The sequence below is a fragment of the Sus scrofa genome, chromosome 3, assembly GCF_054392235.1.
Source record: "Sus scrofa isolate SSC_HxYL_T2T_F1_AM1 chromosome 3, Sscrofa_HxYL_maternal_Yorkshire_Landrace_v2.0, whole genome shotgun sequence".
NCBI classification, from domain to species: Eukaryota; Metazoa; Chordata; class Mammalia; order Artiodactyla; family Suidae; genus Sus; species Sus scrofa.
Window position 1 is genome coordinate 53,339,127 of NC_139385.1, and position 27,259 is coordinate 53,366,385.

Genomic DNA, 27,259 nt, shown 5'->3' on the forward strand with positions numbered 1-27,259 from the left:
AGGGGAGCCAGGTGGGACAGGGCTTGGGAGCCAGGTGGGACAGGCCTTAGTAGCCACGGAAAGCCATTCACACTATGGGCTCCTCCAGGCTTCCACCAGCACAGGCATGCTGGGCTTCCATTTGCTACCGCCTCTGTCCAAGGAGGGATGGGCCAGAGCGCCCTTGTCCTCAGTGGTCAAGTTGTTAATCGCGTCTCTCCAGACAGGACCCTGCATTGTGAGTGGACAAACAGGTTAAAGGAGTAGAAACCTGACATGACCCATTTCTCCCTTCTCACCCATTGCGCTATAGGCAGAAGGTTCGTCCACTGCCTCTTCGGGCAGCCAGCTTGCTGAAGGAAAGGGGAGCCAGATTGGCACTGTTCAGCCAATTCCGTGCCTCCTGTCCATGCCCACCAGGAACCACATGGACATCACCACCCCGCCCCTGCCCCCCGTTGCACCTGAGGTGCTGAGAGTGGCCGAGCACCGGCACAAGAAGGGGCTCATGTACCCCTACATCTTCCATGTCCTGACAAAGGTATGCACAGGGGCCGAGGGTGCGGCCACCGCCTCTGCGGTCACTCCTGTGGGAGTTCCTTTCAGAGCTGTTTTTTACCTTACAAAGTATTTGAAACGAAATTCAATTTCTCTGTTAAAAACTTTGAGAAAAAAAGATGGAAATTGATACATGTTAATACAATAAAAGGGGAGCCTCCGAAAAGTCTTATTTTCCTCTTCTATTTAATATAAAATACTTTTGAAATTTCTAATTAATGGCACATCATGTTATTTTCTGATTTGTAACTTTATTCTTTTTATTTCTAATTTAAAAATTTTCCACACAGTGTTTATTCCATAATGTCAGGTTTAATTGTGATATCACATACAGTATTTGATTTATCATCTGTCCTAGAAACACCCAACTTCTGAGTGGCTGATAGCACTAGGTGTGCTTTGACTTGTTCCTCTACCTCATTGATAACTTAGAGCAAAAATGGAATACAGATTTGTTACTTTATTAATATCTTACCAAAGGTATGCTCAAATAGATATACAGTGTGGCATTCATTGTTTCTGAACCGTAGTGTCTTGAATGGATCTGTGTGCCTTTAAATTTCCTCAATGACTTTTAGTCTTTATGTTCATAATCATAGATTCACAATTTAAGAAGTTACCTTGGTGACCAGATTTCTCATGTGGAATTGGTTGGTTGCTATGTGCATTTTTAATATGTGTTCATCGGTATCCATGCCATAATACATAATCAGACTTTTCTTCCAATTTTCTGCAGTCCATCTATGGTTTGTAGAATGGTGTTAGTAAATACAAAAGTCACTCCCATTTCATAGCACTCCTGAGCTGGACTTTAACTGTTAATGGACTAATTGGAACTACTTACTTTTATATTTTATAAATTAAAGGGCATGAAGAATATTACATTTTATAAAATAAAGGACAAAAAGACCAGTACCATTTATTCAGTCCTTTAATGTATTTTTAAATTGTAATTGCCTCCAAGTCTCATCTGTTATTTGACGTGGGTATGCATGTGTGGTATCACTTTTCAGATTCTGGTTATAAAGTATATAAAGTAAACATTTTATTTTTCAGGTCCAACATAAATTATAAGGGTAAGTAAAAGTTACTACTGCCGGAAAAGGATTTTGCTAATAAAGCAACCCAAGTTTGGGGAAGATTGTGCCCTTTCTCTGTAGGGTTATTTGGGATATAAGGTCCCTGGATCCCCTGTGCCACACTAGTGGGTCTGACTTGGGGACTGTTGGTTAAATTGTCTGAATGATGCAAACTGCCTGTCCTTCTCTTCAGTACTTACTGATTTCAAGGGAAAATATTCATAAAATGTCTGTGGTTGAGAAAAGTAAACTTGACTGTCTTCAGATTTTTAAGGTGCCACCTAAAATTTTTTAATACATCCGAGAAAAGCTTAGACTGAAATGTGTGCTGTTTCTTGGGCGCTGAATAGCTCTGGGTATTAAATTGTCCAGACTGAGACATTTGCAGTGAAGTGAAGCTTCATGGTAAGAATGTAGAGAGTTCTCAAAGCCTCATAATGTTGACAGAGTATAAACCAATAAATTTAATAGACATTGGAGGTCATAAATATATTTTTATGTTATGAATACAAATAAATAAAATTCCTTGTGAAATCTCTTGAGATGTACCTTGATGGCATAAAATATTCGAGACAGGACCACAGAATTTTTGGAATGGAATCAGGTGCAGGTGGTTCTAGCAGTCATTTGTGTCCTGGAGGCATAGTCCTATGCCGCAGTGAAGCCTCTGCTGTGTTGGCAGAGGTGCATGGTGGTGACGAAGAGAGCAGGCTTGCTTCCTTTCCCCCGCCTAGAGGCTGTCGTGCCCTCTTATTCAATGGGACGCGTCTATCGAGTACTTGCTGCGCGAGGGCGGAGGCCTAATACTTGCCGAACACTTGAAAAACGAGTAACACTTAAGAGAGTTCTCTTAGGAACATCATTTTTGTATATGGTAATTTTTTTGGAAGAGTTTGGTAAAGAAAATTTGACTATTTTATTTTCAGGATGCTCATTTCTTGGATTTCATATAGGTCATGGAAAATTATGGGTTTCATTGTGTAGGACCATCTTGACGCATAAATAAAATTTCCCAGTTCTCAGCATGTTCTATTTGTTATCTGATGTTATCTATCTAGATGGTTTCAAAGACTTTGGGGTCCTCTACGTGTTTTCTTTTTTTTTCTTGGTTCCAGAAAAAAAATAAAACAATGAAGATTTTATTTTGACTTTTTGAGCACATGTTATGACTGCAGCCTGCTAAATGAACTCTCCCTAAACATCTTGGTGTAGGCAACTTGTTAAGCAATTGATTTGGAATAGAATTGCAATTTCGTTAACTGGAGATAATACAGTATATTTCTGTGAGTTTATTGTAAATTCAACATGAAAAATGTGCAATATTATTCTGCTTTCTTCCATGCAAAGGGTGAAATCAAAATTGCTGTTTCTATTGAAGATGAAGCCAGCAAAGACCTGCCTCCCGCCGCCCTGCTCTATAGGCCAGTTCGTCAGTATGTTTACGGAGTCCTGTTTAGCTTGGCAGAAAGCAGAAAGAAAACTGAGAGACTTGCTTTTAGAAAGAACAGACTTCCACCAGAATGTATGTACTGTAAAATCCATTGTTTGTTTTCCTCGGTACCTCGTAATCTCTTGTGCATTTTTAAAGCCTTAGAAGAATCATGACTGAGTTCGCCCAGAGAGCCCCCACATAAAGGAGGTGGGCTTCATCGGGGCTCTCACGAAAAGAGGACAAGCCTCGGGCTTTTTTCCCTCAGCAACAGCCCACTAATGGTGTTTATTCAGTAAAATGATAAAATAGCAGGTTTACACTTTAAACTGAACATTGCTCTGGAAACAGTCCCGATGGCCACCATCCTGCCGTGGTCAGAATGTCCCAGGCACAGTGACCGTAGTGTCTGCTCTGGTGTCCATGAGACGTGGTTTGCGCTTTCCAGAAGTCAGTGCTTGGGGGCCGTCACACTGGCTGTGCGCGGGGCTGCGCCAGTGCAGTGGGTGTACTGCTGCGCACCCCTGAGGCTGACAGGGCACCTGTGGTGGCTTCCCTCTGAGACCACCGGCTGATCAATGCTGGGGTAGAGGGGGATGTGGGAAGGCAGAAACTGTTGTTTAAAATTTTGGCAAAAGTTGAGATCAGTATTCCCATCTTCTGGTGGGCCACTGCAATACTTGGGGAAAAATCATGCCTTTCTGTTCTAGGTAATTTTATGTACTAAGGTAGGGAATGTTAAAGTCACCGTGTATTTAGTTGGAAATAGAGAAAAGTTTCCCAAAACATGCAGCCTAAAGTGTATTATGAACTGTGGAAATTGTAGATTACTAGATCGCCCTCTAAACCAAAGCGATTTTAGTGCTTATACAGTGAGCCAATGCAGGCCTGTAACATGGGGGAAGCTGCCCAGCTCAGGGACAAGAATGGGAGTGGGTCTTCCCTTTGACTAAAAACTACAGAGATTCTAGTGATGCCAAAAACTCAGTTCTGTAGATCCTTAAGGATTCTGTTCCTGGTTACTATGACAAAACTGTGATTCTGTAAGCCTTTAAAATGGAGCCATCTGTCACTACCCTTACTTGAAGATAGTCTGTCTGAGAGTGGCTGATGAGCTGTTTGTGTGACTATAAAAGGTGATGCTGGCTCTGCAGGGCCGCTTCTAGCTGATGCTTCTGCTGCCTTGATCAGGCTGGAGATGCCATGTGAAACACTGAGTGTTGTTAAAGTCTTTTCAAAGGCTCGACACATTACAGGTGTACATGTCCTCATTCTTTTCGTATGTCGTGTGGCTTAGAAAAAGAAGGACCTTTTTGACTTTGCATGGGCTTGGTCAGTTTTCTGTGTTCACCCACTATGGCCCCACAGCTGCGACCTCCACATCAGTTCACTGCCAACACTGACCGTCTTAGTCCCTGTAGCCCCCTTGGGTCTCTCTTGGGCCTGGAATGCTGAGAGCTGTGGAGTCCCTTGGAGCTCCACTTCCTGCCATGTCCTCAGCTCCATAGCACCGCATCGACTTTCATGGTGAAAGGTTATTCTTTCATTTGCTTGTGTGTTCCAGAAGTATGGTTATCTTTATACAGAAACTCCTCAGTTTTCAGTGGTTACAACCTAGGAACCCTTGGATAGTTCCCAGGTTAGGCTCCCATTTGCAGTATTCACAGCTTTGTAGAGCAGCCTCAATATGGCTAGTGTGCTCTGTTCACACCCTCAGCAATGACCAGTGTGTGTTCCTCATGTCTGGTGTGATTGTTCCTGCCCCTCCAGTTCAGGGAGATCTGTGTCACAGGTGAGCTTCAGGTGCCAGGCGCTCTCAGGAAATAGGAGTCTTGGTCTCTTTCTGCTCTGCTACAGGTCTGCAGTTTTTTTTTTTTGTTTTGTTTTGTTTTTTTTGCTTTTGCTTTTGCTTTTTAAGGGCCATACCTGTGGCATGTGGAAGTTCCCGGGCTAGGGGTCGAATCAGCTGTAGCTGCCGGCCTACATCACAGTCACAGCATCGCCATATCCAAGCTGTATCTGTGACCCATGCTGCAGCTCATGGCAACGATGGTTTCTTAACCCACTGAGTGAGGCCAGGGATCAAACCTGTGTGCTCATGGATACAAATCGGGTTCTTAACCCGCTGAGCCACAGTGGGAACTCCTGCGTCTGCAGTTGATTAAGACACTGGTGGCACACACTGCTGATGACACACAATATTCTCCACTCATTGGTTAATTTGTACCTGGGTGATACAGGTGTCCTGCCTGCCTGGGAGAGGCTGGCTGTTAGCAGACAGTAAAGGGAACCGAAGCCAGGGGAGAGTCTGGACTAAGTGGACCAGCACTCTCTGAGCACAAGCACGAGAGAGGCACTTTGCAGTGAAGGGCTGAGTGTGCAGACCACACAGGGCCTGAGGCCACTCTCACAGAGAAATGACAGGGTCTGCTTGCCTGGGGCAGGCCAGTTCCAGCTGAGGCTGGAGGGCCTGCGGCATGGTGTTGATCAAGAGAAGCAGAGAGGAGAATGGTGATGCCCATGGACATTTTGGGGCTCCGGATGGAGGTGCCTTGATTGCACTTGGAGGCAGGAAGGGCACAGGGATACAAAGGGAAGCAGAAGGGCCCACCAGTATGAGGTGGATGTGGGGTGAGTGGAAGAAGGTCATAGTTTCAGAGAGTACTTGGCAGCCATGTCTTTCCTTTCCCTCTCCTCCCCACTCCTCTGACTATTTTTTTCTCTTTTTTATGATTTATTTATTTTTTTCCTGCTGTACAGCATGGGGACCAAGTTACACTTACATGTATACATTTTCCCCCCCACCCTTTGTTATGTTGCAATATAAATATCTAGACATAGTTCTCAATGCTACTCAGCAGGATCTCCTTGTAAATCCATTCCAAGTTGTATCTGATAACCCCAAGCTCCCACTCCCTCCCTCTCCCCCCGGGCGGCCACAAATCTATTCTCCAAGTCCATGATTTTCTTTTCTGTGGAAATGTTCATTTGTGCTGCATATTAGATTGCAGTTATAAGTGATATCATATGGTATTTGTCTTTGTCTTTCTGACTCATTTCACTGAGGATGAGAGTCTCTAGTTCCATCCATGTTGCTGCAAATGGCATTATGTCATTCTTTTTTATGGCTGAGTAGTATTCCATTGTGTGTATGTACCACATCTTCCTAATCCAATCATCTGTTGATGGACATTTGGGTTGTTTCCATATCTTGGCTATTGTGAATAGTGCTGCAGTGAACACGTGGGTGCATGTGTCTTTTTCAAGGAAACTTTTGTCCAGATATATGCCCAAGAGTGGGATTGCGGGGTCATATGGAAGTTCTATGTATAGATTTCTAAGGTATCTCCAAACTGTTCTCCATAGTGGCTGTACAAGTTTACATTCCCACCAGCAGTGCAGGAGGGTTCCCTTTTCTCCACAACCCCTCCAGCACTTGTTATTTGTGGACTTATTAATGATGGCCATTCTGACTGGTGTGAGGTGGTATCTCATGGTAGTTTTGATTTGCATTTCTCTTATAATCAGCGATGTTGAGCATTTTTTCATGTGCTTGTTGGCCGTCTGTGTATCTTCCTTGGAGAAGAATCTATTCAGGTCTTTTGCCCATTTTTCCATTGATTGATTGGCTTTTTGCTGTTGAGTTGTATAAGTTGCTTATATATTCTAGAGATTAAGCCCTTGTCTGTTGCATCATTTGAAACTATGTTCTCCCATTCTGTAAGTTGTCTTTTTGTTTTCTTTTTGGTTTCCTTTGCTGTGCAAAATCCTTTGGCTTCTTTTTATTTGGTTATTTATTTATTTATTGTCTTTTGCCTTTTTAGGGCCACAGCCGTGGCATATGGAGGTTCCCAGGCTAGGGGTCTGATCACAGCTGTAGCCCCCGTCTACGCCAGAGCCACAGCAACGTGGGATCCAAGCCGCATTGCCACAGCTCATGGCAATGCCGGATCCTTAACCCTCTGAGGGAGGCCAGGGATTGAACCCACAACCTCATGGTTCCTAGTCGGATTCATTTCCAATGTACTACGACGGGAACTCCCATCCTCTGACTTCTTTTTAAAGATGGGAGATTGTTGTTTGCTATTGCCCTGCTCCTTCTGACCAGTGGAAAATAACTGACTCTGATTATTTTCCACTGGTCAGAGGTTTCCATGCCTGAAACATCTACTAAGTGACAGCGCATCGCTTGTCTTACAGAGAAAATGCTGTAGCTTAATGGTCTGGATGAGATGGGAGGACTATGTGTCTGCTCATGACGTAAGAGGCTGACCTCAAGCAGTTTCTCAGGAGTTCTTGGTGTATAAGATTTCATAGTATGTTGAAATCTTGTTTTACCTACTGTGCTTTTTTTTTTGCTTTTTTTTTTTTTGTCTTTTTAGGGCCGCATCCATGGCATATGGAGGTTCCCAAGCTAGGAGTCCAATCGGAGCTATAGCTACCGGCCTACGCCAGAGCCATAGCAACTCCAGGATCTGAGCTGCATCTATGATCTACACCACAGCTCATGGCAACGTCGGATCCTTAAACCACTGAGCGAGGCCAGGGATTGAACCTGCAACCTCATGGTTCCTAGTAGGATTTGTTAACCACTGAGCCACAATGGGAACTCCTACCTACTGTGCTCTTAGACCATATGTAGATGAATTGAAATGAAACCAGTGGCACTTGACAGGAGATTTCATAAACTATGTGAAAGTGCACCATGAGGCCCTTCGGACAAGTTTGGGCTTGAGAAACCTACTGGCTTTGCTGTCTGCTTTGGTAGCCTGGTAACCAACACCGAACTCTGTGAGTTCCAAGTAAATTTACCTACTCAGATGTGTGATGCAGCTGCTTCTGAATGTGAGGGTTCTGATCTAACATGGCTTCAGAAAGCTCTGCCTATAGATGCATGTTCCCGGTGTGGTCACCCTGACAAGCAGGAGTTTTCCCAGGAGGGCTTTGTTGTCAGAGAGTGCTCAAAGCGCATGTTGAAGTCCAAAGGGTTGTTTAGAAATCCTAGACGTAAGACGTGGATCCATTTGGAACTTAGTCTCTTGACAATGAAAGGATGTGATAAAGTGTTCATAATCTGCAGTGGATTTTCATGTGACCCACCAGAGTTTCATGTTTACAGTCATGTGGTTAAAGTAGGACTTCTACAGTCAGTCACCTTAAAAACTTCCAGCCTTTGAAAGTCATAAAGAATTACATGCTTGTAGTTTATTTTCTCTGTCCATTTCCAGGTTCTATCTTTTTGCTTTGAGGAAATTGATCAGAATACTTATTTTAGTGTGGCAGCATGCTATTCAAGTCACTATTCTGGAATTCCCTGTCCCACCAGCGGGGCAAGCAGAAGGATTTTGACCCAGCACAAGCAGGTTCATCCAGATGTGCTGGGTAGTGCCACTGGCTGTTGATTTGGGGAGAGATGGGACCAGGGAATGTCTCTACCTGCTGCAATAAAGGCTGGGCCTGGAAACAGGCACTTGGGCTCAAGCCAGCCCTGTCCTTGTGAGTGAAATCCAGATGCTATGGCTGTGTCTCAGAAGCGCTCCTGCCCTGGAGACAGCTGTGGCCTTTGTTTGGTACCCTTGCGGCTTGTCTCCATGAGGGTGCTCCTTGGGCACTGGGGTTCCCCCAGGTGCACCTCAGTGGTTGAATAGGAGGGCCCTGAAGCAAAGAATCAGGTTCTAAAACGATTACAGAATAGTGAGTTACCTTAGCTATAGCTGAAGAGTTAAAAATCCAGGAAGTGATTGGCACATTTTAAAATTATTACCCACTTAATAAAATCAGCTTCTGTTTTCTGCAAGTCTCCCTAGTACCTCAGAGTTAAGTGAAAGAAGCAGGCTTGTAAAAAATAGATGCATATAAATTATAGACACATGAGATAGCATTATGGAAATAGGAAGCAAGCCTATATACTATGTTTATATTTACTGTACTTATACTACATTTGTATATTTGCATATTTACTCTCTACTTTTTTTAAACTATTAAAAAAAACTAAAAGGAACATTGGGGATTTTTCTTGTTCAACTTGCTTTAAAAATTTTGTTAGTGCCAAATAATTGGGACTGCTAATTGAAAATAAGTTAACTTTGTTCATTGTGAATTACATTATAAAACAGAATAATTTAACATGACCAGTATTAATGTGCTGTTTTAATACATGTGGAAATTGGTTATCAGAAACATTTTTTTCTCATGATTTTATGAAGGCGGTTTATATATTCTGAATTTCTTTATTTTTCAAAGCTTTCCAGGAGTGGCATTAGCAAACTGCCATTTCCTCACAGAACTTTGAGCAGCTGCGCTTAAGAGACAGCTGGCGAGGAAGGCAGGGTTGTGTGACAGGCCAGTGTTTGATGGTGCTCTTTTGGATTAATATTTATATCGTAAGTCCTTGAACTTGTGAGTTTCCATTATAGTGGGAATGACATAAATGGGGAAAATGAAGAATAGGAATAGTATTTTCCACGTGTCTATACCATAGTGTTCTTCAGCATACCCTGTGGCCTACTGAGTGTGTATATGTTTGTGGCGAGTAGGAGACCACCAGCTCAGCTATGAAAGATTTAAGGAAAATGTGTAACCTTTTACTTCTGAGAATCATGCAGAGTGCTCAATGATATGTCAGCAGGAAGAAATCGGGGCCAGTTGGACCCCCCAGCCTGAACACAGTGCTGCATAGAAGGTAACTCACAGTTTTCCCATTGGAAGGATAGACCAGCTGTCGTTGCACCCATTTTTCTGTTTCTGCCCTGATATGAAGGAACTGGAGCTTTGTTTTTATTTATTTGTGTGGTTTTGCTTTTTTTCTATAACCCCAGGAACGCTCAGGAGGTACAGCTCCCCAAGTACTCACACATGCACACAGAGCAAAGGTCCAGTTGGTCGTAGTCTTGGAAGTTGCTTCCATCTTGTTCCTTATCCATAACCATATTGTGTGTGTGTATCATAACTCTCACTCCTAAGCCCTTAGCAGGCACTGCTAGTCGCTTGTGGTACTCTGGCACTGAGCTTAGAGACGTGCTTCGTCATATGGCTCTATCAAAAGCCACTACCAGTCAGTTGGCATAGGCTTACAGAATGAAAAATGTTCCTTATTCCTGTTTCTGGATGGATCTCCAAATCAGCATTATGACAGATTTCCAAGGTAGCTGGTTGGCATATGTTTAAATGTGAGAGTAGCAGATAAGATTAACGTCTAACAGAAAACATTGGGTTTTCACTGATAGTTTACGTGTGATAGTGTTTAGGAGTTCCTGTGGTGGCGCAGTGGAAACAAATCCACCTAGAATCCAGAGGATGCCGGTTCGATCCCTGTCCTTGTTCAGTGGGTCGGAGACCCAGTGTTGCCATGAGCAGTAGTGTAGGTCACAGGCTCAACTCAGATCCTGTATTGCTGTGGCTGTGGTATAGGCCGGCAGCTGTAGCACCAATTTGACACCTAGCCTGGAAACTTCCACATGCCGAGGGTGCAGCCCCCCCCAAAAGAAAAAGGATAATAGAGTTCTATGTCCTAAAGTTGTTATTTTGAAGAGGTACTTTAAAAAAGTGCATTATAAATTTAGCCTCCAGTCATACAGAAAACTAATGTCCTAGAGTTGTTTTTACCAATGTAAAAATTCAGTTTAGTGTTACGTAAACAGGACAATCTAATATTCAGGTTTTTTTTTTTGTTTGTTTTGTTTTGTTTTTAAGTAGTCCACTTGCAATCATGAGTTTTCCTGTCAGTAGAAAAGATAAATATGTGTTGTGGTGATACACAGGTTTTTTTCATGGACAGCAGCTAGATTAGCCGACCTCTGGGGTTCTCTTATTCTTGGTTTAACAAGGCAGCCTGAGCATGTCTTTCTAAAATGGTACCTTCATGGAGAGGGTTCTACAGTGCTCTTGTTTGCACACAACTCAGATGTACACTCCGAGTGTTCTCCTAATCCAGTTGTCCCGTACCATCTGGATAACCAGTGGTTTTTCCAAAAAATGAGAAGAACCCAGATTACTTGCTGTTAGCTGGCTGCTTTGTGTCTGCTAGTCCTTGTGAGCTGAATCAGAGATGGAGCCCTCCCTCCCAGGCAGCAGCAACTTGGGAAGAAGCATGTAGGCAGAGGGAGAGAAGGCGCCTTGTGTGTGCAAGCCACCCCATGTCAGGCAAACTTGTCACACAGATGCGGTCACATGTTAGCCTGAAAGTGGGATGTCCCTTAAATCCATTAATTTCTAAAACACTTACCTTTAATTAGTCGAAAGCATTGAGCCCCTACAACATAAATTGATCTCATGCAGCTGTAAGCTCATAGCAGGTATGCCAGGTGCCTTTTTTCCTCATCTGGATTGTGCTGCAAGAGTGAGTTATTGGGCCCTTTTTTTCATGCCTAGTTTCAGGACTGGGCCAGGGTAAGGCAGGTGAGGGACCCAGACCTCAGAGTTTAAGACCCTTATTCTCACACAGGCACGTGGCAGTCGGTATTGAGCCCTGGGTGCCTTACCTATCTCACCCAGTACATAATAGGTGCTCAGTAAATAATCTGTAAGTGATTGGCCAAAGGTTCCACAGCTGTTAAGTGGTGGTATACGCAAAAGATCTTCAAGTGTTTGACTGTTTCAAAACAGGTACACACATATTTTTTAAAAAAGCAAAACAGGAGCACCTTTGCTTTTGGAACAAAGCTTTTCATTCCTGCATGTTTATTTTCTCTGATAATAATATGTATTTCTTAGATTAGATTTGAGCCATTCTTTTCATGAATAGTGCAGATAAGCAACAACAATAAAAATGCTTAGAACAATGAGAGGAAGCTAATACATCTAATATCTCCCTTACAGCTGCAGTCTGTCCTACCCTCCCTGTGCTCCTGGTGGAATATAGACTGCACGCCCCTGCTTAGTTTTGGGCCAGTCCTTTCTCCAGGACATGGGAGCGCCAGGTGGTAATCTTAAGGCGTGAATGTGTGCTCACCTGTAGCAGGCTCACAGTATCTGAGCACACAGCATCCTGCCAGGTAAATTCAGTCACACTTGGGTCCCTCAGAGCCCAGACTAGTCTGGGGCAGCTTCAGGGAATACTCAAGCGAATGGACACATGTGATAAGACTGCTGGCACCTCTGACTTCTGCATGTCTTTGATGTAGGACTTGGGATATAAAGTATGGTTCTAAACATTCTGAACTTGAGAATGAAGTCTCCACCAAAAATCTATTTCTAGGAGCTCCCATTGTGACTCATCGTTAACAACCCCCCCACCAGGATCCATGAGGACACAGGTTCGATCCCTGGCCTCGCTCAGTGGGTTAAGGATCCAGCGTTGCTGTGAGCTGTGGTGTAGGTGCAGACGCAGCTTGGATCCGGTGTTGCTGTGGCTGTGGCCTAGGCTGGCAACTGTAGCTCCAGTTTGACCCCTAACCTGGGAACTGTGGGTGTGGCCCTAAAAAGACAAAAAATTTTATTTCTAGAATGAAAATAATATTAAAAAGTAAAATGATCGCTAAAAATTATTAAAGAGAGGCAAGAACAGAGCTGGCAAAGGGAAAACAAATAAATGGATAAAGATGAAGATGGCTTTAATAAGCATGCCTCTCTTGAGAAAACTCAAAGGAGACTCCTGACACTGTAACCTAAGTTTTCTAAGATGCAATAAACTTAAGCTCTGTGTGCATGTGTGTGATGAGTATGCCTCTGAGGGTGTTTTGAGGGGAGAACGTGAGAGAACTTAGATTAACTAGACTGTTAACCTAGATTAACAACCAAAGGTAAAATCTAACTAATTCCATTAGATAAATTTTTGCCCCCAAAATGAAGATGTTACAAGGAAAATATAAGACTCTTGCATTTTTGCTTAGGAGGGCATGAAGATGAACTTTGTGGACTGACCTAATAGAAATACAGCACACCGGTTAATGGCTTGTCCTTATCCTGTGTTCTTGGGGCTGACAGTGGGCCAACCTCTGAGGCTGTAGTTGGGGCAAAGGGGAGGGGAAGTGCCCATCGAAGGGCCCTCTGGGCGTGGGCGGGCGCTGTATGGGGCTGTGCACACTGGAGCTTGGCAGGAATGGGGATGGGGGCGGGTGGCTAGATTGTGAGTCCAAGGACAGGGTCTGCTGGAAAATGGGGACTTTGTGAGTTTGTATCTGGCACCTAAAATGTAGATAAATTCAAAGGCGCATGTATTTATATATACATGTATATCTCTGTTTTGACTTTTTGGACCTTAAAATAAACATTATAAGAAATTTTAAATTTTCCTTGAATAAATTTAAACACTAAGATATTTAAATGTAAATTAAAGGAATTTTCCCAGTGACAAACTAGTAACTTTTTTGTGAGAGGAAAATTTCCGGAACCTGTCTTGACTTGTACCCCTGCTCAAGCAGCCTGCTCCTCGAAGTTGGGGTCCCTGCAGTATGGCTGGTCATGGCCCACCTCTGCAGCACACCGTCACCTGACCTGACTGGGGTTGATTGTCAAAGCTTGCTTTTCCTGTTGCCGACACACTGTGTATCTCCAAGTATCTGACCTCTGAAGTTCTTCGTGACATTGGAAGAGATGGTTGTCTTGCCTTCCTGTTCAGCCTTGGGGTGGAGCTAGAGATAAGCCAGTTAATCATTTGATTTGGTCAGGGTTTGGGTTCTTCTCGGGCCCAGTTTGCCTTAGGTGTTACTCTAAGGAAAAAGAGCCCTAGTTGGGTACTGCTTTTTGGATAGAATTGGTATGTCCAAGATGACATTCAAAACACAGCATCACCCTGGCTTCTGTCCCAGCTGTCAGCCGGGAGAGGGCAGGGTGGGGCGTGTAGCAGCTCTCTGGGCCCAGGCCAGGGGCTTCACAGCGCCCTGCTTCAGGATGGATGGTTATTGACTGGAATGAGCCATTTGTTACAAAAGGCACACCCCCATCTTACCATTGGATTGTTTGAACACGGTTTGGTGAGACACATGAACACACTTCTCTGCTTCGTTCCCTTTCTCTCCATTTTCCCCTCCCCCTGCCCTAGCACAGTTTTCCCCTTAAATTATTTGGAAATTACATGGGGAAAATGTGCATATTTGGGTGTTTTAAGAATTAATTGATGCTAACAGTGGTAAAACTACTGCAGATAAAGGGTCATTTTTTTATATGATATCAACTTAGAACTTCTTGGTTTTGTTGTGTTTTTTTTTGTTGTTTTTTTTGAGGGGAAATTGGGAATTTTATGGGTTGTCTTCAGTCTGGCTGAGTAGAAATGTGTGCTGACTTCATCTGGGATTTCAAAACATGAAATATTCTTCTGCTTGCCAACTTACTGGGTTTTGGGGGGTCTCACTACATGGTAGTTTGTCCCTGCCAATCTTAAAAATAGAGCTTAACAGTTATATTTGTTAAAGTGGGAGGTCCTTAAGTAAAGTGGCTACCAAATGCAAGTTATATCTCAAATCTAATTAGTAAAAATATTTATGTAGGTAGTGATTAGCTATCTAAATTGGATTTTCCGTGGATTTCCGTGATAATCACATACTTCTGTAAATTATGCCAGTTGTTATTACTAAAACCATTAATGGATGTATAATATTAAAAAAACAGGAGTTCCCGTGTGGCGCAGTGGTTAACAAATCCAGACTAGGAACCATGAGGTTGCAGGTTCGGTCCCTACCCTTGCTCAGTGGGTTAACCATCCTGTGTTGCCGTGAGCTGTGGTGTAGGTTGCAGATGCGGCTCGGATCCCGCGTTGCTGTGGCTCTGGCGTAGGCCAGTGGCTACAGCTCCGATTCGACCTCTAGCCTGGGAACCTCCATATGCCGCGGGAGTGGCCCAAAGAAATAGCAAAAAGACAAAAAAACAAAAACAAACAAACAAAAAAAAACAAATTTTGTCTAACACCCTTGATTTATACATCTTGGTTATATGGGGAAATGAAGTTTGATTTGATTGAGAAGAAATTTATCAACGATCTGAGTGAGTCACTGAAGTGCATAGAAAACAAAATGTTTTAGAGGTGAAGATTGAAGACCCCTGGCTTGCCAATGAGAGAGTGCATTGTTACACGGGAGGGGACATCCTCACGCTGTCATTACTAGAGCTGTTTGCTTTTGTTAGGCTTCGAGTTGCTGAGATGGGGCATAAACGGTTCTCTGATTTTCCTTCCGTAGTCTCGCCAGTGATCATTAAAGAGTGGGCAGCTTACAAAGGGAAATCTCCACAAACCCCGGAACTGGTGGAAGCTCTGGCCTTCAGGGAGTGGACCTGCCCCAACCTGAAGAGACTCTGGCTGGGGAAGGCAGTGGAGGACAAGAACCGCAGAATGAGGGCCTTCCTGGCCTGCATGAGGTCAGACACACCAGCCATGCTCAACCCTGCCAGTGTGCCCACCCATCTCACGGTGCTGTGCTGTGTCCTACGGTAGGTGTGGCCGGCCGCCCTTTCAGCTGCTGCCTGTCCCCAGTGGGCACTTGTCCCAGCAGATGCCTCTCAGAGACGTGTTCTGGATGAAGGATGCAGGGGTTATTCCAGATGAATCATGTTGTGGGCTGGAATTTGTCCTCATCTCCTATTACCTGTATTACAGAAATATAGGCCATGTAAATGCACTGTGGACTTGAAATTGATACTATGTGGTATGTTTTTAGAACAGGCATATCGGATGAACCTGTATTTTATGTAAATATGATTTTACCATGGCTTATCCAATAAGTACTAAAAATTTCGGTGGCTATTGTGGGATTATATTGTATGTTATTTGTAATTGTTTTGTAGGGAAAATGTGCCTCTTCTTCCCTCCTTCATTTATTTAATCATGTAGATCATTGTGGACTCGTGATTCTCCCTCTCCCCAGGGTTAAGAGCTGATCCTACTTTGTTATTTAGTTCAGTGTTCCAGCTCAGGACTTGGGAGCTTGCTCAGTGGCTGCCTTGCCTTTTGTCCCCCAGCATGTCTTTGCTTCCTGGCCCCACAAGATGCCCAGGCTCATCCTGTATCTACCCTGCCCTGGATCCTGCCGTCTCTAAGGGGCTGGCTCCTGCCTTGGAGAGAGGGATGGAAACCCCAGATCTTGCCCTCTCAGCCTGTGTGGACACTATAGGTGTTTTGGAGTTAGAGTTGGCAGGCATACCTGAATCAGGTCCATTAGTTTTGAGTGTTTTTTGAACCAATTTCAAACTTAAGAAAAAATTACAAGTGAAACACAAAGAATTAAAAAAAAAAAATAAGGCAGATACTTGACCGTGATTTTCTTTTTGTCTTTTTTTTTTTTTAGGGCCGCACCCACGGCATATGGATGTTCCCAGGCTAGGGGTCCAGTCAGAGCTGTAGCTGCCAACCTATACCACAGCTCATGGCAACACCGGATCCTTAACCCACTGAGTGAGGCCAGGGATCAAGCCCTTGTCGTCATGGATGCTAGTCGGGTTCATTAACTGCTGAGCCATGACGGGAACTCCTTGATGGTGATTTTCTACCAAGGACAAATAGAGCTATCAGAATCATCCGTATCAGAGTTCCTGTCTTGGCTCACCATTAACAAACCTGACTAGTATCCATGAGGATGAAGGTTTGATCCCTGGCCTCACTCAGGGGGTTAAGGATCTGGTGTTGCCATGAACTCTGGTGTAGGTGGGCAGCTGCAGCTTCAATTCGACCCCTGGCCTGAGAACTTCCATATGCCACAGGTGTCACCCTAAAAAAAAAAAAAAGAAAAGACAAAAGAATCACCAGTATCAGTATTTTATTCTATCTTAACTTTAGCATTTGTTCCAGAGCCTTTCTTTCTTTGTATTTGGAGGTGAAGTCCCATTGGTCTCCCACAGATGCTGGTGGAGAGCAGAGCTATTCTCTACTCTCTTGTCTTATCCAGGCTGTACATCTGTGCTCTGACCACTGGGTAAAGGGGGTGTCTCCCTGGCTTCTCCAGTGAGGCCATTCTGTGCCCCGTGTAACTAGTAGGATTTCATGGGAGGCATGTTGTTTAAACATTCCATTCCTCCTCCAACTTCATTGTATTTATGTCACTCAACATGGGCCTGGCGTCATCAATCACTGTGGTCCACTGCTACCATCATTTAATTTGGTGCTTTGTTGGGCCAGTTGGGGATTTGTCATGCCTTTGTGTTCTTCTGACATGTATTTGTCATTCTGTGAGCACTTCCATCTTCCTCTGCAGAGATGTTCTAGCCTCACCGTGGATGTCCCTCTTTCTTAGTAGCCTCGTGTCTAGTGACAGGGTCGATACTGGACCCCAGGACTTTGCCAGCAGCATCACTGCTCCCAGGTCTTCCCAGTGTGCTTAGAGGCACAGAGACAAATGCATGGTTGTAGGTAGACTTCCACTTCTGGTGCCTTCAGCCTGCCCTTTTTTAGCTCTCCTTCCTCATGTGTGTGCCTCTGACCCTGACACACAGTGAGAGCCTATACCCAGCTGCCATCCAGTAATGAATTTGGTTCTTTTGTATTTCTCTCTTCCAAGTTCAAAATGACATGTGGGCTTTAATCTAGTTGATAGACAGCTGTCTACCGTACATGTGGCCTGAAGGTCCCACGGGGCCCTGACTGAGAACGATGTGTGCCGCACCTGAGGCTTGTAAAGTCTTCCGAGCTTTCAGGATTCTCCTGGTCCCCATTTTATTTTTTGATTTTTTTTGTGTGTTTGTTTATTAAAAAAAAAAATACTCGTTTTAGAACTTGAGACGATTAATAAATGCAACTTAGTAATATTGTGTCTGAGCAGACATGCTCCCATATGCATCTCTGTGGTGAAGTTACAGTGAGTGCAGGGCAGGTCCCTTGGTTCTTGGTTCTCCAGCAGAAGCCAGAAGATGTGCTTGGTTGTGAGAGACTGTCATGTTTGGCCTGGGCCTGGAGCCGTGGAGTTTCCCACTTGGAGAGACTCACTCAGTTTCAGGTCCTGAGGAGGGGCTCGTGGAGGCCAGGTGGCTGGGGAGCATTGAGGGAGGATGGCTTGTGGGACAAGTCTCAGGGATTTGGGGCCAGGACACCAGTAAATGGGTTGATCCAATTCTGCTAAGACAGTCTGTTCTGCCTTCGTGAGTGTTCGGGCCACAGGAACAAGTAAGTAAAGGAGGACACCCTGCATGGCCTCTGTTTAGTTGATGGGTGTGACCTGCTGTGAAGGTGGGGTGAAGGGTGTGAAGGGGCTAGAATGGGGGCAGGTGAAAATGGCTAAGAATGTTGGTGTGTGTCTCCAAAGGCCTGCCAAGGATGGGCTGTGGCCTAGGACTGATGGCCCAGTGGTCCTCCTCTGGAGAATTAGCAGCTGTGTGATGACAGTCTGCTGAGCTCATGGGAGGAGAGTGCCAAAGGGCAGAGCCTGCGTCCCAGATACTTTGAGGCCCTGTTGGAGGCCAGGTTGCATGACCCTGAGCCTTGATGGCTGGGATAGGGTGAAGTCAGCAGTCAAAAGTCCAGGCTATCATCCCAAAGCCTCTCCCTTTACGTTAATCCTTTTTTTTTTAAACGTAATTTCAAATTTGAAGATGTTGCAAGATTAGTACAAAGAGTTGGTGGCTGTCCTTCACCTCGATTCCCCACGTGTTAACGTTTTCCTCAGTGGTTTTCTCCTCTACGCTCTGTGTATCTGTGTATTTTGTCCTGAATCCCTTGAATGGAAGTTGTATAATACCCCTTTACCTCTAAGCTCTTTAGTTTGTGTTTCCTAAATAACAAGGACATTATCAAAGTCAGAAAAATAATGCTAGTACATCTCATCTACAAATCTTACTCAAATTTCAGCTCTTGTCCCAATAACATCCTTTATTAGCAACAAAATCTTGCCGTGTGCCTGTGTTTAGCTGCTGTGTCTCCTCCAGTCTCAGACAGCTTCTCACGTCTTCAGATTGATGCAGAGATATTTCTGAAGAAGAAACACGGGTTTTTTTTGCAGACCAGAGATCTGCAAACCGTTCTTCTTTTAGACAGCAGGTGGACTAATGGGTGCGGCTGCTCCAGGAAATTGTGTTTAAAAACAGGTGGCCAGCCCCTGGGTGCAGCTTGTCACTCTCTGGGTAGACTATTTCTCAGTCTAGATTTGCTGATGTTCCTTCGTGATGAGATTCTAGCTTTGCCTTCAGGGCAGGGGTGCCCCAGCCAGGAGGTGGTGGTCTTCTCTGCTTTCTCTAGTGATGCCAGCACCCATGTGCTACAGACCTTCTAATCATGACATTACAACAGCAGTCAGGAGCAGCAGGGGCATGGGGGAGAGAATAGCAGCCAAATCTCCAGAATCCTTATAGCGAGGACGGGGCGGGGGTGGGGGGTAGGCAGCATCTGAGCAGAGGTTCAGTGCAAGGGTAAAGCAAGGGTCCAGAACGGAACAGGAGACAGCCTTCCTGCAGTGTAGCTGAGACCAGATCGGTGAGGTCCGTATCTAAGAAAGTTCCTGAGAAGACAGACTGAGTTAAGTTCTGCAGGATCTTAAATAAGGGGGATAGAGGGCTTGAACCCCCAAACAAGACTCACAGCCCTTGCAGCCTGTTCCAACACCCCGAGGAGCACAGCCAGGGTTCAGCTCCCCATCTGTGCCAGTCGGAAGCAGACCATGTTGGTCCCCCAGGTGACGTGGAGACCTGCTTCTAAAGGACAGTGAGAGGAAGCTCCCGTTGTGGCTCAGCCTGACTTGTATCCATGAGGTTTCAGGTTTGACCTCTGGCCTCGCTTAATGGGTTAAGGATGTGGCATTGCTGTGGCTGTGGTGTAGGCCAGCAGCTGTAGCTCCAATTCGACCCCTAGCCTGGGAATCTCCATATGCCACTCCTATGGCCCTGAAAAGCAAAAAAGAAAAGAAAAAGAAAGGCCAGTGAGAGGAGAGGTGACTGAGGGAGGGCAGCAGATACCTCCAGACTTCATGGTAGGAAACTTAAGACCCAGCCCGGGGAGGAGACATGGAAAGAATGTGTAGAAAGACCGAGAACCATAAAAGAAGCGAAAGCCTGTCAGTGCACAGGAATAGCGTGAACATGTGAGAACAACCAAGGGTAAGTTTTTGCTGCTGACACTTTCTTTGCTCCTGACCGCAGTGCCATAGCATTTAAGCTATTTCTGTACATGCATGTCTTTATGTACACATTTCATACTCTTTCTACATCCAGGGAGTCTTTCCAAGGATTTACATTAAAGAGGTAAAGGGTAATTTTGTTAAAATGTACCTAGAAAGCCAAGTGGAGGAAATAGTATGTATTCTAACCTAAAAGACTGTTGCTGCAGCTAAACTGAGCGCTGAGTCTTTGCTGCCAGGAAAACCAACCCATACTCAAGACAGTCATTTTCTGATTCATAGTTTTATTTTATTTTATTTTTGCTTGTTAGGGCTGCATTCATGGCATATGGAGGTTCCCAGGCTAGGGGTCAAATTGGACCTAGAGCTGCCAGCCTATGCCACAGCAACGAAGGATCCAACCATGTCTGCAACCTACACTATAGCCACAGCAATGCCAGATCCAAGCCGCATCTGTGACCTACATCTCAGCTCATGGCAACACCGGATCCTTAACCCACGGAGCGAGGCCAGAGATCAAAGCAACAGCCTCATGGTTCCTAGTTGGATTTGTTTTCTCTGCGCCATGACGGGAACTCCTAATTCATAATTTTTAAGAGAAACATCTAGCCTGGGCTTAGGGGACGGAGAGTAGAGTTAGTGTTTCATAGGTTTGCAGGATGGAAAGAGTTGTCGGGACGGTTGGTGGGATGAATGTACCTAATTCCCTAACACCTGATGCCTGTGCGTTGTCCACTTAAAAATAGTTAAAATGGTGGATTCTCTGTTACTTGTATTTTATCACAATGTTTTTTTTTTAAATAAAAATAATCAGGCTGTATAACAAAGGTAATTAGGCAGAGAACATTGTATATTGAGTACAGTCTTTCCACAATAATATTTTTCTTTTCTTTTTCTTTCTTTCTTTCTTTTTTTTTTTTTTTTTGTCTTTTGTCTTTTGTCTTTTTTTAGGGCTGTACCCTCAGCATATGGAGGTTCCTAAGGCTAGGGGTCGGATCAGAGCTGTAGCCTCTGGCTTACGCCAGAGCCACAAAAACGCAGGATCCAAGCAGCGTCTTCGACCTACACCACAACTCATGGCAACGCTGGATCCTTAACCCACTGAGTGAGGCCAGGGATCAAACCCACAACCTCGTGGTTCCTAGTTGGATTCGTTTCCACTGCGCCACGATGGGAACTCCACAATAATTTTTTTCTGTAAGAGTCAGCAGACTTTCTTCATATTTGCTATTTCTTGTGTCAAGCACTGGTTAAAACTCAGGCTGTTTTAAGATTTTTGGCACCCAAGCTGTTGCAAAGGATGTTATTTTTGTCATTGTAAATAACAGTATAATGAAATAAAACTTAAATGGCTCTATTAAATGTATCTGATCAAATCTAAATACCATAGAGATTTAGCATTCACTATTTGTTTACCTTGAAATGGCATTTCCTTTCTGCTTCCACTGCATAATTTTACTGTGAAGTACCTAAGCTCTGTGCCTCCACTTCCCCATCTCTAGAATGGGACGGTAACGGTTCCTCCCTCAGAGCCGCTGTGACCTCTCAAGGAGTCAGTGTGTGTGGATGCTCAGACTGGGTCCCTCCATCTGGATGGAACCTCTTCCTTCACCTTTTATGTTTATGTTTCTGTGGATGTATATTAATTATTACAGCAAGGAGAGAGGGCTCTGCCCCAACTCTGATCCTGATTTTTGTTGACTTCAATTTTAAGCGCTGAGAGAACTTTCTCTGCAGACAGGAGTGGAAAGAGCTTTGTGAGGCATGTCATGGTTCTCCAGACTCCTTTTAAGCCATTTGCCAGAGATCACACAGTGATCTCTCGCCAGAAGTTATTTTGTTGATCACATGGCACCTTGGCTAGGTCATCCTTCAAGTTTGCTAAGTGCAGAGCCTTGGGAACCACTGGACATGCAACAAGACCTGTGATGAAGCTCTTAGCAGTTAGCCCTTCTCTCTCTCACACCCAAATACTGTTTGAGATTGTGCCTTTGCTTAGTGCCCTGGTGGTTGTCACTAAGGCAGTGCTACATGGCAAGGTGAGTAAAGGGGAAAGGATTGCTAGAGAAAAGGGATGGTGGCCACCTGGCAGTTCTCAGGCAGACAGCACAAATGGCATTGAAGAAATTGACGTCCCTTCAGCCGCCCACACCAGGGGGTCCCAGTAAGTCTGCTGTTCCCAGGGACTTCAGGTACCAGTTCTGAAGGTTGAAGTTTAGACAGTTCACACAATGTTCATTCTTCATCAGGAGATTAATCTTTCTTATTTGGACCTAGAGCCTGCCTCTCAGGTATCTGGTCTTGAAATAAAATAGATAAATCACATAAATTGGTGCTTAAAATGTATTTTCAGGGTTTAAATACTTCACACGAGTAAAATTACATCAGAAATCACTTAACAGCTGGTTCGCAGTATGTTCACCTTCAGTGTGCTATTTTTAATTTCCTGAAAATCAAACATTCTGATCAGCCCAGATGATGATTAGGTTTTCATTTGTAATCACAGTGAAAATAGAAAAGCTGGGTGAGAAATCCACATGGGCCTCCCTAAGCTTGTGTCATCCCGAGTCTCCTTAGAACCTGAACACTAGGTTGTGCGTGTGACTGGTGACTGCTCCATCCTGACACCAGACCCTCTCTGTCCCCCCGTAGGTATATGGTGCAGTGGCCTGGAGCACGGATACTGCGTCGCCAGGAGCTGGATGCCTTCCTAGCTCAGGCATTGTCCCCCAAACTCTATGAGCCTGATCAGCTGCAGGAGCTCAAGGTAATTGACAAGCCTCATTTTTTGGAGTTCTGTGAGACACAACTAACCTCCCTGAGCAGTCGCTCGGTGTACTAACTAGGAATACTAATGGCGTGAACTTGAGAGCCTTCAGGGCAAAAGGAATTTCCTTCCCGGTTATGGAAACAGTCAAGTCTACCTTTGTTGGATAAAGATTTTCCCTTGTTTACCAATGGGTGTTTATTCTTGTTTTTCACATCAGGAAATATACACTTGCCTTTATTTCAGGTGGGGACCCCAAACCCTGGGAGGGCTTGGTCCTAAGAATTTACTGACATCTGGCCAGGGTTCTTTTTCTTATTTCGTTCCGTTGTTCCTAAATACTGCATTCATTTTCTCTAAAAAATAGTCTTCGCCCTCCTGGTATTATAAATCCCTTTTTAAAAACCACTTGAAGAACAATGGTATATCATCATCCCTGTGCCCTTTTAGTCAGCATTTAACATCGTATTCCTTTTAATTTTCCCTTCTAGTATTCCTTTTGTTCTTTGTTTTTGACACTGTTAATTTTCTCCACGTTGTCACCTGATTTTTTGGTGTGCTTATCTTTTCAGCGCACTTTTATTAGTCACTGTGTCCACATGGCTAGACTTGCTTTCTAATTTCTACACTAAATTTTAGAAAGTTCAAGACTTTTCAGAGTTAGCTAAATCAGTGGATCTGCTTTTTCTTTTTAATGTACAGGGTTTTGGTTTTTTCTTTGCCATTAGTTTGCTTTTTGTTTGTGTTTTCTGTTTATTTTTCCCAGCATTTAATTTGTAATCAAGTAATCTCTTTTGACAAAATCGCCCTCACTATTAGATCTTTTTGCCCTTCTTTATGAAGGCGTTCTTTCCCTGCAGAGGAGTTTTAGGCTTATTGGATGGGTTTTCAGTATTCTAAAAATTCAGTTGGGGCTCCATAAATCTCTGGTTTCCCCTAAATTATTGAGTTAAATTCAGTAATTCAGTGTTGAGTAACCCTCAACTGTGTGGAGCCCCTGTCATTTGTGGTCATCTTTGGCTTCTGATGACTTTGAAACAAGCTAAAGACAACCAAACCTAGGAGAATCTACCTCAAATTGTATTCTTTACTTTGTAGATTAAGCTTTTCTGTTTGTCAGACAGAAATTGTTATTATTATTTTTTAAATGGTTTTGAATTTTAAGTTTTCGTTCTAGAGTATTTGGCCGGGTGTGCCCCGAGAGGCTGGTACTAAGTGCAGGCTCTCCCTCCCTGTGTCCTAGAGTGTGGTGCCATCACCACCGTCTTCATCAGCAGACTGTGCTCAGGGGTGTTGTAAATACTTTTACTAGAGTGTGGTGCCATCCCTCTACCTCTACTTCCTGTTTCTCTTATTTAGATTATTACATCAGTATTGACATCCCAGTTCTGAAAATCAGACCGCCAGGTATCAGGTATGCCCACCAAGCCTTATTCACCATCAAGTTGCTTTTACTCAAAGTTCATCTTCTCCCATATCCTTTTCATTTTTGGATCAACACATAGGGTATAACTTTTGAAAGACAGTCACACTCTAAGCTTTCATTTTGGTTCTTTTGAGGTCTTAGTGCTTTCATGATTTTTCTCCTGATTCTTCATCTGAAGCCAGGCACTTCTAGAGCTGTGTTTAGAAAGACCCATTTTACGCTCAGTTACTTGAGGCCCACCACTGTCCCTTGGGGTCTTGCTGGTCTGGAGGTCTGTGTCCCCTCTGCCAAGGACAGCCTGCATCGTTAGTGCTGCATCGTGAGCACCATACATTCTGAAAGAGCTGGGAGGGCAAGTAGCAGCGCTCCCTGGTGGGGGGGAAGATAGTTGGGTTTTTTTAAAGACTGAAGATCCTGTCAGTACCAGGTTGAGAAGTGGTAGAAATAGTCATTATTTAAATGAGCAAAAATCCCTAGGCAGAGACCAAGGGTCCCAGATTCAGTGATAGAAAAGTAAATTTCAAAACTGTTTTGTCACTTAACTGTTAAAATTGTTTGGATAGTTCAAAAGCAGTGATGATGATTTTCTATAAAACACCATTCTCCTGTTTAGGATTCAGTCAACTCTTGATTTTTGTTGTTGCTTTAGGGCCATTATCCGGTTTGTGGATTGCCCAGATCCTGTGTTTCTTCTCCCATGTTTGCCCATTATGTGCTTTGAGTATAAAGAGGAGAAGAGAAAGAAAAGACCTCATTTTGCCAGTTTGGCCTCTTGTTGGCTATTGTGACGGGAGGTTTGATGGGAAAAGATGTTGAAACCATTGGTGCTAATGAATTAGCAAGAGTTTCATCTTGTCCATTCTCTGTCTTCCTGCCACGACCCTGAACAGTTGAGTGTTTTGTTTGGCTCCTTGAGGACCCATGGCAGTGACTGACAGCCCTCACTTTGGCCTGGTATATTTTTTAAGCACTTCTGCTAGGTTACCAGCACAGATGTGATGACTACAGTAAAATCAGCCTTGACGCTGTGTTTGCAGGAGGGTGGGTAAAGGGTGAGGAGAAGGCCCTCCGCAATTGTAATGTTTGTCTGCTTTTTCTCCCTCACTCTTAACATCCCTGTAAGTGCCTTAAATTCTTTAAACAGTTTCACATGCCAAGTGCAGAATTTAAAAGATGGAAAATGAAGAGCTTTAAAGACAGTATTAGGGGCATGCAGCATGTCTGTGATGCCCGTCAGAATTGTTGTTCACATACGTAAAATGACAAGTCAAAGTAAGAATCTGTTGCCCAGTAATTAGATTTTGGACAAAGTAACCTCACTGAAATTTGGTTCTTGAACTAATTGGCCAGAGATGCAGTCCATATTTTTATTTCCTATAAGAAAATTTTGTCACTGTTTTTCTAGCTGAGGAACTTAGAATAAGTATTTATTAAAATAAATAATAAATAATAAAAAATAATAAATATTTATTTTACATGGTATAAGAAAATAAGGTTGGAATGTGAATATTGCAGCCATTCCTATGGTCAAAGGTTCAGGTTCTGGTGCTACCAGTTATCAGTTTTGTGACCTTGAGCTCTCTGTGACTCAATTTCTCCATCTATGAAATGGAGTACTAACAGCAGTATCATACATATGATTGTTGAGATGCTAATAAAGTGATACAGGGAACAATACTTAGAGTGGTGTCAAATACATATTTATTATGTACCCCATAAATATTAGGTAGCATTATGTGTATAATTAACATTTAGGGAATGAGATATAAAACACCATATGAAGTAATTTTGCTATGCAAAATCTATATAGCAATTGATATTTTATTTATGTTATTTAAAAAGTTTTTAAGAGTTTTCCTCTTAAATTAGTGGTAATTGTCATTTCTAAAACCATTGACTTGAAAATCATTTCTTAAACCCATAAAAACACAATTCTTCAACTAATGATGAGGCCATTTAAAACAAGTATAGGGAGTTCCCGTTGTGGCACAGTGAAAACGAATCCAACTAGTATCCATGAGGATTCGGGTTTGATCCCCGGCCTCGCTCAGTGGGTTAAGGATCTGGCGTTGCCATGAGCTTCGATGTAGGTCACAGACATAGCTCGGATCCTGCATTGTTGTGGCTGTGGTGTAGGCTGGCAGCTGTAGCTCTGATTTGACCCCTAGCCTGGGAACCTCCATATGCCGCAGGTGCATCCCCAAAAAGCAGATTAAGGGAAAAAAAGGAAATAAAATAAGTATAGGTATATGTGGATAATGAAGGATTATCCATTTCTCCCATCAGCTCACTTGGAGGTTACTTGCTCTAAGTAGGATGCTTCTGTGTTCCATGCACTGGCTCTTTTTTCTTAGCCTCAGCGCTCAGATGGCCATCTACCTAAAGTGGTTTTGCGCTATATTAGTTAAATAAGGGCTGAGAGTGGATGTGACCAGCACCACCAGTGACTAAGAAATGATAGCAGTATTGAAATTCCCCAGAAGGGTGCTGCTGGCGCTTTGTCATAAAGCAAACGTCCTCAGAGCAGCCTCCATACCATCATTGCCTGCCCCTCGGCTTTGACCAGGCCCTCCCTTCCCTGGCCTGGGAGGCTGAGGCTGGCAGGGAAAGAGCGCCTAGAAGCCTGGTTGTTGTCATCCCTGTAGAGGGGCCGGGGATGGGTGTGTGCACAGACAGCCCCCAAGCTTGGGCTGGCATCGCCTCAGTGCCACGTTCCCATGGCATCGGTGACTGGGGAGGAGAAACTCTCTCTTTCTGCCTCAGGACTTTGAAGAAGGGAGTTTCCACTTCCTTTCTGCAGTGCAGAGAAGGGCAGGGCCAGTGGGGCTCCAAGTAAGTTAGGTGGTCCCCTCCCCCCATTTTGACCCTCTCTTTTCTCTGCTTTCTGCTTATAAATGTAAAGATGCATCTAATTCTATCACCCTGTCCCCACTTGCCCTCAACTGAATGTGTTTCTTAGTTCTCCTTTTTGACACTACAGTGCAGGAGCCAGCAGGGCTGGGCTGGAAGAGGTCAGCAGTCTTCTCCAGGTTCAGGAGGTTTGTTGCATTGACT

General features: G+C 44.0%; 1 protein-coding gene across 2 annotated transcripts in view; it reads left to right on the top strand.

The window, feature by feature from the left end:
• FAM120A (family with sequence similarity 120 member A) overlaps positions 1-27,259 on the top strand; it is a 113,139-nt gene that overhangs the window by 69,567 nt on the left and 16,313 nt on the right. For both annotated transcript variants that reach the window (XM_021088178.2, XM_021088177.2), the window contains 4 exons: positions 293-520; positions 2,964-3,138; positions 15,159-15,408; positions 22,665-22,779. In XM_021088178.2, the coding sequence (XP_020943837.1) occupies positions 293-520; positions 2,964-3,138; positions 15,159-15,408; positions 22,665-22,779 (768 nt within the window). The remainder of the gene's footprint in view (positions 1-292; positions 521-2,963; positions 3,139-15,158; positions 15,409-22,664; positions 22,780-27,259) is intronic.